General features: G+C 35.5%; 1 protein-coding gene and 2 long non-coding RNA genes across 4 annotated transcripts; 2 read left to right on the forward strand and 1 right to left on the reverse strand.

The window, feature by feature from the left end:
• Positions 1-618: 618 nt before the first annotated feature.
• Positions 619-7969, reverse strand: LOC106385235. Of its 2 annotated transcripts, XR_007328557.1 has the most exons (5): positions 7731-7969; positions 1686-1870; positions 1443-1598; positions 1091-1352; positions 619-1000 (listed from the first exon to the last, which is right to left on the reverse strand). It is a non-coding gene; the product is annotated as an uncharacterized LOC106385235 (long non-coding RNA). The 2 variants fall into 2 exon arrangements; XR_007328556.1 differs by having other exon boundaries at positions 1091-1598.
• Positions 3783-6008, forward strand: LOC125592868. The gene is made up of 4 exons (XR_007328558.1): positions 3783-4009; positions 4091-4198; positions 4288-4376; positions 4465-6008. It is a non-coding gene; the product is annotated as an uncharacterized LOC125592868 (long non-coding RNA).
• A 2886-nt stretch (positions 7970-10855) lies between the features above and the next one.
• Positions 10856-15791, forward strand: LOC106428175 (phospholipid-transporting ATPase 1-like). Its single transcript, XM_013868931.3, has 6 exons — positions 10856-12806; positions 13221-14188; positions 14263-14386; positions 14484-14703; positions 14782-15240; positions 15317-15791. The coding sequence occupies exons 1-6, from the start codon at positions 11348-11350 to the stop codon at positions 15537-15539; spliced, it is 3453 nt and encodes a 1150-aa protein (XP_013724385.2). The 5' UTR covers positions 10856-11347; the 3' UTR covers positions 15540-15791.
• The last annotated feature ends 4 nt before the right edge of the window (positions 15792-15795 follow it).

Below are 15795 nucleotides of genomic sequence, written 5' to 3' on the forward strand. Positions count from 1 at the left end.
TTATTCATTATCTTGTGACTATGAAATTAACATAATTAGAGTTCAAAATTTGTTTTTTTTTTTGGAAATCATATATAGGATGATAAGTAAGATGGATATAAATTTAACTAAACTTAATTATGATTTAAATAATTTTATCTTATTTTTTTAAGGTTTGGTATAAAGCAATAGTAAAATTTACAAACCGATTTAAACTTTGTTTTAACTTTAGAATTATTAAGTTCCAATATCAATTAATTTAAACTGAATCAAATTAATTCATACTTAAAATATTGTTATTCTCCAAACCAGTTAATGAAAACAGATTATAAATCAAAAAATAAATAAAATAAACCAAACCATATTAAATAACAAACTTTTTAAACAAATCATCATCAAAAATTTAATATTCAAATCATTTAAACCAACAATGACTCTCCAAATTAAGAACTTTGGCGTCGTCTAAAAGACATTACTCTTTTCTTTATGTTAGTTTGCAGTTTTAATGATTCTTTGTCATAAAAAATTATAATGATTAAATTAATATGTTATTTTAGAGTTGAATGGGATTTGAATGGGATTTGAATGGGATTTGATAGATTTGAAGATGTTACAGATAAAAAAAAAAGAGACATCACATGCTAAGGTGTTTTCCAACTCAAAACCAAGTTGCTTGCAGCCTCATGTAGATATATATATATATATATAAAATTTAATCATTTTCCTACTTAATGATTCTTTTTGTTATAAAAACTAAAACCTACTATTTAAAAGAATTGCCATAATTCAAATAATTATCTTTTCCTATCTCCTACCATAAGAGAATTGCCATAATTGAAATAATTCTCTTTTTTCTTGAAATAATTCTCTTTTCCTTTCTCTCTGAAGTTATGTCAAGTCCAAACAATGGAAATCAATGACTTGTGCAGTGGCCACGTTGCTGGACGATGCAAAGCACATAAGCATACAATTAGCGAGAATTCTCTTGCTCGCACGCCATATTCATGAAACGATTAACAGCCTAAAAAAGAAAATAAAATGCATTAGTTAATCAGTAAGAAAATCCGAGTCACATAAATACCATGATTCAACAGCCGGAAAGTATATTTACCAAAAGAGCATGACACAACTTCTGTTCCTCCTTATTTCTTGAATTTGTTGTTCTTTTTCAAGTCCAAGGTTATTGGGATCGATGAGACACTGAGAGCCAATGCGGCTTTCTACGTAATGTAATGGATCGTATTCGTACCAAAGAGTAGTGAAGGGAGACTGACCTGCGGAGAGTACTCGATCACAAACTATGAAAATACCAACCCCAATGCTACTGAGACCGCAGAGCCTAGCTGTGTCTGTGTGATTTAAGTGCCTGAAGCCTAACATAAAGGGATGATGAATGCAAGGAAAGAGCCATTTAAATATGATGAGAGTAAATTTGAAAGTTACATAATTAATACAATCAAAACCTGCTGTTACGTAACTAAGCAACTCCATCCTTCTATCTAAATCTATCATCATCATGTGTCTGCCTTGGCGATAAGCGATACTTCCCCTGACTCTTGTCCTTCTTGCATGAACCTTGCATGATTCAGCAATTGTTGCTAGCAGTCAAAAAGCGCCTCCTGAAATCAGACAAAAAAAAAACGTGGGATTTATATATCAGGATCGGAGTGTTGTGCGGAGTAAGTTATCTGAAGCATTAAATTTACCTTGGCGGATTCCTGCTTCATGTAAGCATAGATTTCACCAATTGTCATTGTCTCGACCCTTGTGACCTCCACCGCATTCACCAGATGAGCAATCTCAGGGTTGCTGCGATTTGTTCTTTTGAATAGATGTTTGGTTCATGCTCGTTGATTTCAGATCATTCACTTAGGCTTAACTCTTTTATAATCTGAAAGCAATTCAACTATGTTTACAACTTTGTCTGATTTTCTTATTTTCACTTCAAACGGATTTGTTTTAGCTTAATATCGAATTCCTAGAAACAAAATGTAGAAACGATCCATTGGAATCCAATCAAAAGTATTACTATTAGGCCTGAGACTTTTATCCGAGATCCGGATTCGATCCGAGATTCGATCCGGATCGATCCGAAAATCCGAATATCCAGGGGGGCCGAATCCGGATAGTAAAATGTTGGATCCATCAAAGCCGGATCCGGATACCTTAATTTTTTAGTCCGGATATCTGGATCCGTAAATTTTATTAATAACTATTTCAAAAATAGTAATATCTATATATAAAAATTAATTTATTTAATATACTTTTATTTTTATAATAGTATATACTCTCTCTGTTCCCAAAAGAAGGATTTTCTAGAGTATTCATGCATACTAAGGAAACAATTAATTTTTTACAATTGAATTTATTATTTATTTTCCTATACATTTTTCAATAAATATCAACCAATAGTATTCAACCAATTCAAATATTTTCAATTAATGTTTCTTAAAAGTATACAACTTTTCAACATTAACTACTAAAAGTACCTTAAAATTTTAGAAAATCTATCATTTTGGAACAAAAAATAAATCAAGAAAATCCTACTTTTAGGAACAGAGGGAGTATAAATTTTATGTAAATTTTGTAATATTATACATAGAAATAATTTAAAACATTATATATTTTTTTATTTTTAATATTTTTATATATTAATATTATTTTTTATTTATTTTAAGAATCCAAATCCGGATCCGGATATCCGCCGGATATTACAATTTTTAGAAGGATATCCGACACCCGAATATCCGAAAACCCTGGATCCGGATAAAGATAGTAAAATTATAGATCCACCGGATAAGGATCCAGATCCGGATACCTTAAAATTACTCGGATATCCGATCCGTCTCATACCTAATTACAATAACCACTATTAGCTTGCAATATTAAATACTCAATTTAAGTGTATCAAATCTAATAAGCAATTATGCCCCTTTAAAAAAAAATCCAAATAAGCAATCACCTTTTCAAATAAAAATTCTGTAAAATGCGTTAATAGTTTTCCATATAGTATTTCGACGAGCTAGCTAATTGTATGTAACATGCTAACAAGATCATTCATGCCAGTCACCAGACCATATACCTCATGCAATAATTTGTTTTCTGTTTGATGCTTGTAAACTTTTTTTGTAATTGATTCATTCATGTAAAATCTATTTCATTCTTACTGTGTGATATTTTCCAAAAATATATTGGATAAAAAAAAGAAGAAGATAATAATCTATCCCACTATATAAAAGGAACTAATTTTGTGGCTTCTAAAAGTGTCCACTTCAGCTAAAATATTCAGGACCAATCAATGTGACATGTCATCTAGCATATTCTCCAGCCCAAAAGTATACTATTACAACATATATCCGAGCCCAATTAATTTTGTGGATTGGTCTTCCGTAAACTCATTATGTGGCAAGAAAGTAAATATTAACCTCTACTCCACTTACGTCGTTAACTCTCTTCATCTCCCTCATTGTGACCAGCCAAAACCAAACCTGATATACTCTTCAAGATCTCCAATGTAACGCCTACCATTATGATTTATTGAGGGCTTCTTCATGAAAGTAACTATAGAAAGCAATCAACCTCTTCAACATCCCTACCTTCACAACACTGTATATAGATATATGTCAGCTGGTTCTCTCGCATCCCTCCTACTCCACAAAATTTGCTAAAATTCATTCACATCCATATGGAAAAGAACACAGCAGAATAAACCAGACCCGTCTGTTTATTTCTTCGACTATGCTAATGTTAGACAAAGAGATACAGAAACTTTCCGTAAATTATTTTTATTATGATTTTTTTTTTGTTTTTGGAGATCTTTATAATTTAAAACATTGTTGATCTAATCTAATTTTTACCCTTCTTCTGTTACAGAATGGCGATGAAACATCTTTTTCTTACAGTTGACTGAATGTGCTTTGAGCCCTTGATAGTAACTGAGTAATCAAGTATTAACAGTACAATATTTTTATTGTAGCGTTTAAAACAAGATCAGCTGCATAACACTTTCTATGCTCTTATTGATACGAAGGTAGTAACATAATCTCTAAGCAAATAATATTGATATATTTTGTATGGTGACACTAATTCATAGAACCTTTTAATATATTAGGGACTGCGGAAGAAGGTATTGTTGTTAATTGGAGGTGGATGCATTCGGCTAAGATTTGCATCGAAAGTGGATGCCATTAAAGGGACTCTAGCAGAAGATAAAGAAAAGGTTAGTCTATACTACTAATTACAGCAGGAAAAACACGTGAATGAGTTACATGGTTATAATAGCGTTTTTGCAATAATTTTATCCGTCAGGTGCTGGCGTTGATAAGAAAGCATTGAGCTGCCTGTTGAATTTAACCGCTAAGAACGCTGGTGTTTATGGTAGTGTTGTCATCGAAAAGGTAAAGAATGTAAAAGCATATTATATATATTGCAAGTTGGAGTTTTAATATAGAAACTAAGCTAATATTCTTTTCCTCCGGTTCACAGGTACTCTCTAGCTGCAACCAGAAAAACTGCCACAACAATGCAGCTGACACATACAAAGATCTATTTTTAGCAGTAATCATTGATCCAACCAAAGTGAGTAAAGATCCTTATTTTATTGCATATTGAAATATCATATTTTTTATGTTCTAAACGAAAGTTTTTGAAGGTTGTAAGATGTTGCTTAGAGTATGCTTCAGCCGTGGCTAAGACATTTTTTTTATGTCTGATTGTGTTGTTGTTGAGATGAAGGAGCCTGAATCAGCATTTCCCGCTGGTAAACCTATGGACAATTCAGGCTTCTCTGTATTCTTTTCTATCCAACCCTCAGATACATTTTCGATGAAGGATTCAGGTTCACTCATATCAGTTATGGTGATGTACCAGAAACACTGTCGATGAACGATCCGCTCACTGCTGTCAATAATGCCACACAAGCATCTGATCGTCTTCATCAAGTGTTCACAATGCAGTCACTCCATCGGAAACAGCAATCTGATTTTTGTGCAACAACAAGTTCTTTGTATATCACTCGAGTTGGCTGTTTCTATTGCATATTGAAAGACTAAGAAGTCAGGACACAGTTGTGTGTTCTTCTTGCTGTTGTAGTTCAAATTCAGAAGGAAAAAATTGGTTGGCAGAAGAGAAAGGAGTTCCTTTTGCACCAACAAAGAATCGTCAAGATTTAGGACTGGATAATTTATGTAAAACGTATTAAGGTGTCCAGCTTTATTTTTTTTAAGAACAGGTTTATATAGCTTCGTTTTCTTCTGCTTCTGTCTTATGGCTGGGTTTCACTGATTACCCTTTTAGTAACATTTTTCCATGATCCCGCAACTGTTTTGAGTAAAATCTCTTTTGCTGGGTTATAGGGTTCTCTGTTCCTCAAACTATTAAAGTTTCTGACTCTATGCTTCTCATGATCCCTTTGGCTGAGTCATGCTTATTTATTTTTAATACTTCTTAGGGCTTATAGTCTATAGAAAGTATGTTCATACGTACGTGTAATCATTTTGATGCCTTCGAGAATTGACAAACAGAGGCTTCAGTGAAATCAGACGAGCTTCTTTTGTTGTTAATCAGACGAGCTTCTTTTGTTGTTAATATGGAAAGTATGTTGTTGTTGTTGTTTTTGTTGTTTCTATTTCTTTCTTGTGTAATAAGTTGCTTGCAACAATGTGAAAAATTGAAAATGGTATAATATTAATATTTTACCAAAAAAAAAAAAAAACCCTCAACTCTCCCTTAGACATGATCATTTTACGGGAATCCGACGCAACTATGAGCTGACTATATGTTCAAAAAAAAAAGCTATGATCTGGCTACAATTTAGTTTACATAGAACGTTTTTTAAAAACTGTTAATTACATTAGGGGTGGACGTTCGGGTGTCCATTCGGATTTGGTTCGGATCTAATCGGGTTTTGGATTTTCGAATTTAAAGATTTCAGTCCCATTCGGGTATTTCTAAATTTCGGTTCGGGTTCAGTTTGGATCTTTGCGGGTTTGGTTCGGGTTCGGATAACCCATTTAAATTATTTTTAAAATTTTAATATTCATTATATGCTTAAAATTTCTCAAAATCTATAAAACAGAATAATATATTACATATAAGTTTGTATAATATATGTTAAAATACCTAAAACTAACATATAAATTAGTTTAATTTGAATATTTGGATAGAAAATCAATAGATATTTCAAGCATTTTGGTATTTTGAATATATTTTAGCTATTTTAGACATTTACTTCTGACTATTTATGTATATTTTCAAATATTTTAGATAACTTAAAAGTATTTTATATATTTTGGATGTTTTTAATATATATTAAATCTAAAAATAAGTAATATATTTTAGTATATAAATCTATTTCGGTTACATTCTGGTACTCGAGATATTTCGGTTCGGGTCGGGTTCGGTTTCGGTTCTTTAAATACAAAAATTTTGAGCACGTTCGGATATTTAATCAATTTTGATTTAGGTTTAATACTATTTTTTCGGATCGTGTTCGGTTCGGTTCTTCGGATCTGGGTTTTTTGCCTAGCATAGCGTTCTCGATTTGACAAGCGAATTGGTTAATAAAAAAATTAACATGTCAAAATTTTATTTACCGTAAATGTGATAAGTTTGATTCCGAACAATTACACCCGAAAAAATATGAAAAAGTTAACACAATCTCCATTATCATCTAAAACATTACTGTATGGGACATATGTACGCCTTTCTATATGTGAAAAACATGCGACTAATTTTTTACAATTACGAAGTGTCAATGATTAGAAAACCAAGTTGTCTTCCTAAGAGTATTAACCCAAATATAAATACACCTCAAAAGCAACATTTGAATTACCATGTACGACATTTTGTATTTATTGCTCGATTCAACAATATAAACGATATTTTACTTCAACAACAATATAATCAGAAGCTTTTAAAAGAAAAACAAACCAAGATTTCCAGGTAAAGAAATTCTTCAAAACATCGACTTACAACAAGAGAAGATCCAAAAAAGAAAAAAGAAAAGATCATCAAATAAAAAATGACAAAGCTGACACCTCAATTTATCATCATCTACTTTTTTTAGTCAAATATTCTACGATTATGGTCGAATATTATATAAAGCTATTTCAAATTTTAACAAAATTTCTTTTAAAATCCAACTTATGATATTGTGATATGCAATCCGCGCGTAGCGCGGACAAGACTCTAGTTCCTTGTATATATATAAAAATGTTTGCCTCCCTCCTGTTACGCCACATCAGCGCCAGGTCAGAAAGTCGAAAATTCCTGTGCTGACACGTGTCTCAGCATAATTAAAAATCGATTGCTTTTCTGTTTTCATAATGGGTTTCCCGAATATAAAATTATAGATATTGATAGTGACTTATTTCTGGGCCCAAATCCATATAGGTCCATATCGACATTATCTTCTTTCAACCTCACAATTTTAGGGTTCATCAGTTCTACGACTATCGGCTTCTGTCAACCAACAATGGTGGTTTTGAGATTGCGTGTGACCTGACGATTTTTCAACAATCTTCCCGTCGGACTCATGACGTTTTAAATTGATGCTTCACCTCCGAAACGTTACAAGTCGCATTGATTGGGCATCATTAACCCAAACTTAACTCTTCCTCACAATTATGACCACAATCTCTAATTCAATGAATCTTATCTATCATCTAAACAGTGATTCTCACCTATAAAAAGGTTAGTATTCATCCCTTGAACATCATTCATCTATTTTCTAATATCGAGAGAAATCTTACTTTTAGTATTCGAGACCAGTGAATTTTTTCGCGACCGGCGATTTGAAATGAAAGCTGCAGCCATGGACCTTCGGGAATCTATGGGCGCATGGGCAACAAGTCGTCCCGGATTGGCATTTCAACCCATCGTTATATCAATTGAGCGGATGTGAGGGGAGGGGGACTGCAGAGATAGAGGATTTCACGGTGGATTTCACGCAAGTTTGTTTCTCGAGGCAGAGATGGCTGTGGAAGTTGGAGCAAATATTCATGGTGGTGGGGCAGCCGAGGAAGCCGCAGATGATAGAACACAGACGGTGGCCTTCCGGCGTCTGACGTTGATGCTATTCCGCCATAGATCTTGAGGGAAAGTTCGATGCTTTAAATCAAAAATCAAGAAAAGACAATTGATTTAAAGAGATAACGAGTTTGCAGAATCTTGAAAAAAACATGACACGAACCAGAATCTGGTCACCAAGAGAAACACAAAAAAAAAACAGAATATCGGTAATAAAAGCAAAGAAAAATTTTCTCCGCTTTCTCAGCAATGAAACATAGAAGAAAATAAAATAATAAGATAGAAAGTTATTAAAAAGCGAGAAGTCAAGGATGAGATGAGAGAAATCAGGAACGGCGGATATATTTTGTTTACCGGCTCTTGAGATAAGAAGAAGACGACTTAGACACGGGCCTTAAAATATCTACAAGCATTCAGTAATTTAAATGGGCTTTAAAAATATCTTTCATGTAAGAAATCAGAGTTAAAGAAAAGAAAATAGTAAAAGGAGGTGAGCCCACCAAGTAAGCATCGCCTTTGATTCCAAAACATCATGTAATCCAAACATTTAAAATTTCAAGAATTCATTCTTTTTTTACGGACATTAACGGCCCAAAACTTTTTACATAAAAAAATGAAGTTCACACCCACGACATTAAAATACGGATAGTTAAGTCAAGTAACGATTAATAATGTAGAGAAACCCCAATATATAAGATAGATAAAACATACTTATTTGTTTCAATAATTAATACCCTTCTACACAAGTAGCCTGCGTAGCTTTTAAAAGCTTAAACATACGAGTCTCATCAGATATACCTTATTAAATAGGTATTATAAGTTATAACTATTAGATGAGCTTATAAATCTATAGGTGGAAGACCCTACATACTGGAGAGCTGTGAGAGAAAATTTAAAGATATGGTGTCTATAATCTTATATTCGGGCAACACGCTCTTTCACCTCTATGGGTGCTCATATTGTCCTTTGACAAATTTATACAAAATATACAAATAGCAGTTTTCCTCTTACACATTTTTGTAAGCTCAGTAGAAATGGAGTATTTTTGTTGTTGGTATTTAATGAGTTTATTTTGTTGATGAGTAGATATGTGGAATATGTTCTTAAAGTTTTTCTAGAATCTAAATTAGATTTTTTCCGTTTATCGTGGAATATGTAATTGCACTTTGCGCCACAATCATAAAGGTTGGGTTTCAACTGACCCGTTCACCGAAAAGTGTGGTACGATCATTATCTACCATAGTAACTTGGCCAGGATAGTCAAAAAAGAAAACAATCAAATTTGTCTGGACAGACTTGAATCTTGCATGAGAACAAAGTTTGTTTCTTTTTCTTACTCATATTCTTATGATGCAAACAGTCTGTTCATGCTTGGAAAAAAAAAAGATTTATGTGCTAAGGTTGGTTCAGTTCCATAATCCAAAGTTGTAGAAGAAGAGCGGTATATGATTCTATACGTAGAGTGGTCCAGTGGGACAATTCAGAGTGAAAAATGCATTCAAAAATGCTAAAATCGATGTATTGCGCATAAATAAATAGAACTTCATCTGACTTACATGTTTCTGATCTTGGTGTCTATGTTGATGATGTTAATTGGTTCTGTGTTGAATTTCAACAGTAATTCTGAATAATTTTATTTTACTTATTATTATAACAGACAAAACCAGTATTGAAAAATGTGAAATCATTACATAATTAAATTTTTATTTTTTATTAGTTAGATAAACATATAATTATAAATACATATAATCAAAACAAATAGTGAACATATATTAAAATCACTTTCAATTAAGAATGATCTAAACATTATTTTAGTTTTAGTTATGTTTTGCTTCTTCCTTCTAACTTCTTCAAATAAATTATTTGATATGAAATGGTACGTAAAAAAGTAAAAAATCTGCTATAAAAGTATATTATTTTACTAACTTATGGAATACTAATTAAAACAATATTTTAAAATAGCACGAGAAAAAATCATAACAAATAATTTTGTTATTAAACAAAGTTCAACAAATCTATAATAAGTTACAAAAACATACCCAATAAAACACTAAAATTTAATTATATTAAAATACATATATAATATGATCTGCAATAAATATTTTCTAAAACATTGTTTCCTGTTTAGAAAATATAAATAACTATTTATATTATTATTAAACTATATATGTAGTATTTGAAATTGAGATTTAATTGTTTTATCAAATTCTATTATATTTTAACTGATTTAGCTTGGTGGTAGTCTAATTTATTATCATGAAATATTTGTATAATTTTTTTAAAAAACTTGAGTCTTCTTGAAATAAATATAGAATTATTTATTTAAACTTTAGATTTTTATTATGTCAAATTGAAGTAAAAAGTAATAAGAGTATATATGTAATTACATTTTCTGAATTATTTTTGCTAATTTTATATTTTCTAGAAAATATAGAATAATAAATATTTCTGTCATTTTAATTTTTTTTTTGTCTGGTTAATTATGCTATTACAAATTATGAGAAACATTACATAGACGATATTATAGCCGACAATTCTGTCATTTTAATTAAAACCAAAAATATTTATTAAAGCTAACAGTATGATCTCAGAGTTATATTCATTATTAATTGATTTATAATATCGTTTTTAATCTATAATATTTTTAAATATTTCTTAAAATTAATATATATTTATATGAAATAGTTTTCATTGTAACTTCCCTCCTGCGGGCCAGCCCTAGTTGTATAAAAAAAAAGTTGTAGAAGAAGGCTAAGAAAAAATTGGAGTGCTTCTCTGGACCAACACGACATGACTTTTCCTCACTTTCTCTCCATAATCTGTGTGTGTGTGTTTTATTAATTTCTAAAATGAAAGATATAAATTAAAAATAAAATAAAAAACTGAATAAAAGATACTCGCCGTCGCCAGCCATTGGCGACTTCTTCTTCTTCCTTCCTTCCTTCCTCCGATCTTCTCCTCTTCTTTGCCTCACCAGATCTCTCTCCTTTTCATCCGTCTTCGTGTTGCCCTCGCAGCCTTCTCATTTTTTTAAATTATTTTATCTGCTTTGAGATTGACGTCTACGCTCCATCTCTCAAAAAGCGAAATCCTCCAGAATCCGGATCTGCCCATTTCGGGAATAATCTCTGGGTTTCCTCCGCGCTCGATCAATTCCAAAAATCTCCCCTTTTTCATCTCCAATTGAGGATCTCGATCCGCCTCATTTCGCTGCACCATCCCTCCAAGGAGAAGGCTTTATCTCCGATTCGAGCTCTGGGTAGTAATCCTTTTCAATGAGAGTTTTCAATTCGATCCCTAATCCCTAATAAAAGCTCCCTCCTTTCATCCTCCATCGACGATGGACAAACCACCGCCTCATCACGAATCCATATCATCTCGATGGAGCTTCTCCTCCAAAGACAAAGAAGTCACTTTCGCCGACCTAGGCTCCAAGCGTATCCGCCACGGTTCAGCCGGAGCCGACTCCGAGATGCTAAGCATGTCTCAGAAGGAGATCAGAGACGAGGACGCTCGTCTCATCTACATCAACGACCCCGACAGAACCAACGAGACCTTCGACTTCACTGGCAACTCAATCAAGACAGCTAAATACTCCGTCTTCACATTCCTCCCCAGAAACTTATTCGAACAGTTCCACAGAGTCGCTTACGTCTACTTTTTGGTGATAGCTGTCCTCAATCAGCTCCCTCAGCTTGCAGTCTTCGGGAGAGGAGCCTCCATCATGCCCTTAGCGTTCGTCTTATTAGTCTCAGCCATCAAAGACGCTTACGAGGATTTTAGGAGGCATAGATCAGATAGAGTCGAGAACAATAGGCTTGCTTTAGTTTTCGAGGATAACGAGTTTAAAGAGAAGCAGTGGAAGTACATTCGTGTAGGAGAGGTTATTAAAGTTGTGTCCAACCAGACTCTCCCTTGTGACATGGTGCTATTAGCTACGAGTGATCCTACAGGTGTTGTTTACGTGCAAACGACTAATCTAGATGGAGAGTCTAATTTAAAGACGCGGTACGCTAAGCAGGAGACTCTTCAGAAAGCTACTGATTTGGAGACGTTCGATGGGTTTATAAAGTGTGAGAAACCGAATAGGAACATATACGGGTTTCAAGCGAACATGGAGATCGATGGGAGAAGGCTCTCTCTCGGACCTTCTAATATTATCCTCAGAGGATGTGAGCTTAAGAACACTGAGTGGGCCTTAGGTGTGGTTGTATACGCTGGGAGTGAGACGAAAGCTATGCTGAACAACTCTGGAGCGCCGTCTAAGAGAAGCAGGCTGGAGACTCGGATGAATCTAGAGATCATTCTGCTGTCTTTGTTTCTCATCGCTTTATGTACCACCGCGGCTGCCACGGCTGCTGTGTGGCTGAGAACGCACAGGGATGACTTGGACACGATCCTCTTTTACAGGAGGAAGGATTACTCCGTGAGGCCGGAAGGGAAGAATCATAACTACTACGGTTGGGGCTGGGAGATCTTCTTCACGTTCTTTATGGCGGTTATTGTGTATCAGATCATGATACCGATCTCTCTCTATATATCGATGGAGCTTGTCCGTATTGGTCAAGCGTACTTCATGACCAGAGATGATCTGATGTATGATGAGTCTTCGAACTCGAGTTTCCAGTGCAGGGCGTTGAATATAAATGAGGATTTGGGGCAGATTAAGTATTTGTTCTCTGATAAGACGGGGACTCTCACTGACAACAAGATGGAGTTTCAATGTGCGTGTATAGGAGGTGTGGATTACTCTGGCAGGGAGCCTGCTGAGAGTGAGCAAGAGGGATACTCCGTTGAAGGTAAAGAAACTCTTTTGTCTTCTTAAGAGTAATAATAGTAGCCCTGCGATTTCGGTTTGGTTATTGGTTAATTTCGGTCTTCACATTTTCCGAAAATAACCAATTTTCGGTTAATTTTGGTATAGTTTTCTTTTAAAACCGGATATTTTTGGTTAAATTCGGTTATTTTAGGTTAAATTTGGATTCTTGTCAGTTAATTTCAGTTCGATTTTTCGGTTATTTTCGTTTTATTTTTTTGTGTTCGAAAATCGAAAACCAAACCAAAAACCAAATGATTTTCCTAAACCCTACCGAACTAAACCGAATTCACAACCGAAAATTTCGGTTCGGCTGGTTCGGTTCGGACAAAAACCGCAGGACTAGTAAATAGTATGTTTTCTCTGTTAGCTGACGTACATACACCTTTTGATACAGTTGATGGAGTTACTTTGAAGCCAAAGATGAGGGTGAGAGTTGATCCTTCACTTCTTCAGCTGACGAGAAACAACAAAGCAACAGAAGAAGCAAAACGTGCGAACGAGTTCTTCCTCTCGCTAGCAGCTTGCAACACAATCGTCCCGATCGTCACCAACACATCTGATCCCAACGTAAAGCTGGTTGATTATCAAGGGGAGTCCCCTGATGAACAAGCACTAGTCTACGCAGCAGCTGCTTACGGTTTCTTGCTCATAGAGAGAACCTCTGGCCACATAGTCATCAACGTCCGCGGAGAGATGCAAAGGTTCAACGTCTTGGGACTGCACGAGTTCGACAGCGACCGGAAGAGAATGTCGGTTATACTTGGATGCCCCGACACGTCGGTGAAGCTCTTTGTAAAAGGTGCGGACTCGTCCATGTTCAGCGTCATGGATGAAGAATCCTACGGTGACGTCATTGAAGCGACCAAGAAACAGCTTCACGCTTACTCATCCGATGGTTTGAGGACTCTTGTTGTTGGGATGAGGAAGCTGAACGATACAGAGTTCGAGCAGTGGCATGCTTCCTTCGAGGCGGCGAGCACGGCTTTGATCGGTAGAGCTGGACTGCTGAGAAAGGTCGCTGGGAACATCGAGACTAAGCTAAGGATAGTAGGAGCTACTGCGATCGAAGACAAACTGCAGCGCGGCGTCCCGGAGGCGATAGAGTCTCTGAGGATCGCGGGGATTAAAGTGTGGGTGTTGACAGGCGACAAGCAAGAGACAGCGATCTCCATTGGCTTCTCCTCGAGGCTTCTGACTAGAAACATGAGGCAGATTGTGATAAACAGCAACTCGTTGGATTCGTGTCGGAGGAGCTTAGAAGAAGCGAATGCTAGTGTTGCTAGTGATGACGAAGAAAGCGTGGCTTTGATTATTGACGGTACCAGTCTCATATATGTACTCGACAATGATCTTGAAGATGTGGTAAGTGAAGATCTCTTGCTTACTCTACTTATGTCTGTCTTTCATGGTGATGTAATTTTTATTTTACAATGCAGCTCTTCCAAGTGGCATGTAAATCCTCTGCAGTACTCTGCTGCCGTGTTGCTCCTTTTCAGAAAGCTGGAATCGTTGCACTTGTGAAGAACAGGACATCTGACATGACTCTTGCCATTGGTGATGGTAATGAGACCAGTTTGCTTGATCCTATCTAAGCAGAGTAACTAGATTCTTTGTTTTGTTTTCTCACCTTTCTCATTTGTTTTTGGGGTTTTGACAGGTGCCAATGATGTCTCCATGATTCAAATGGCTGATGTTGGGGTAGGGATCAGCGGCCAAGAAGGTCGGCAAGCTGTGATGGCGTCTGATTTCGCAATGGGACAGTTCAGATTCTTAGTCCCATTACTCCTCGTCCATGGACACTGGAACTACCAAAGAATGGGTTACATGATACTATACAATTTCTACAGAAACGCAGTTTTCGTTTTAATTTTATTTTGGTGAGTTAACTGTCTTTACTGCCTTTTGTTCTATCCGTCTTAGACTATAAGACTTAACTCTCAACAACTTTCACGTAGGTACGTTTTGTTTACTTGCTACACATTGACAACAGCCATCACGGAATGGAGCAGCGTCTTGTACTCAGTCGTATACACTTCCTTCCCTACGATAGTTATCGGTATACTCGACAAAAACCTCGGGAGGAGGATTCTTCTAAGCCATCCTCAGCTCTACGGTGTTGGCCAGAGAGCAGAGGGGTATTCGACCACGCTCTTCTGGTATACGATGTTTGACACGGTCTGGCAAAGTGCAGCTATCTTCTTCATTCCTCTCTTTGCTTACTGGGGAAGTACCATCGACACGTCGAGCCTAGGAGATTTATGGACCATTGCTGCAGTTGTGGTGGTGAATCTTCACTTGGCGATGGATGTGATTAGATGGAACTGGATCGCACACGCCGCCATTTGGGGATCTATTGTTGCAGCTTGTATATGTGTTGTTGTGATTGATGTTATACCCACTCTCCCTGGTTACTGGTAAGAACTTCTTTCCCTCAAGCTTCCCTGCATTTTTTTTTTTGCCCACATGTTCTAATTTTTATGGCTGTGACAGGGCAATATTCCAAGTGGCGAAGACATGGATGTTCTGGTTTTGCTTGCTTGCGATTGTGGTGACAGCATTGCTTCCTAGATTCGCCATCAAGTTTCTAGTCGAGTATTACAGACCTTCTGATGTTCGGATTGCTAGGGAGGTTGAGAAGCTTAGAAGTTTCAGTGAATCCCAACAAAACATGGGAACTGAAATGAACCAGATTCGAGATCCTCCAAGGAGATGATATCAGGACAGACCACATTTCTCAAAATCAAAATTCTTTATACCCTTCAGTGGAAGTACATACAAATTATATATTTTATAAAATGTTCAAGTTCCCTCTTGGTTTGATTACTAATGCAAGAGTAGAGTTTGTTTTGGGTTGTAGTGTAACAACAGAAGATTTACTTAAATCTCCGGCTGTAATTTTACATTTTGTTGTAACATACACACCAGTTTTCCTTTGTAAAGAGAAGAAAATTGAAAATTTCATTCATTTC

Source organism: Brassica napus, chromosome A3, assembly GCF_020379485.1.
Source record: "Brassica napus cultivar Da-Ae chromosome A3, Da-Ae, whole genome shotgun sequence".
NCBI lineage: Eukaryota > Viridiplantae > Streptophyta > Magnoliopsida > Brassicales > Brassicaceae > Brassica > Brassica napus.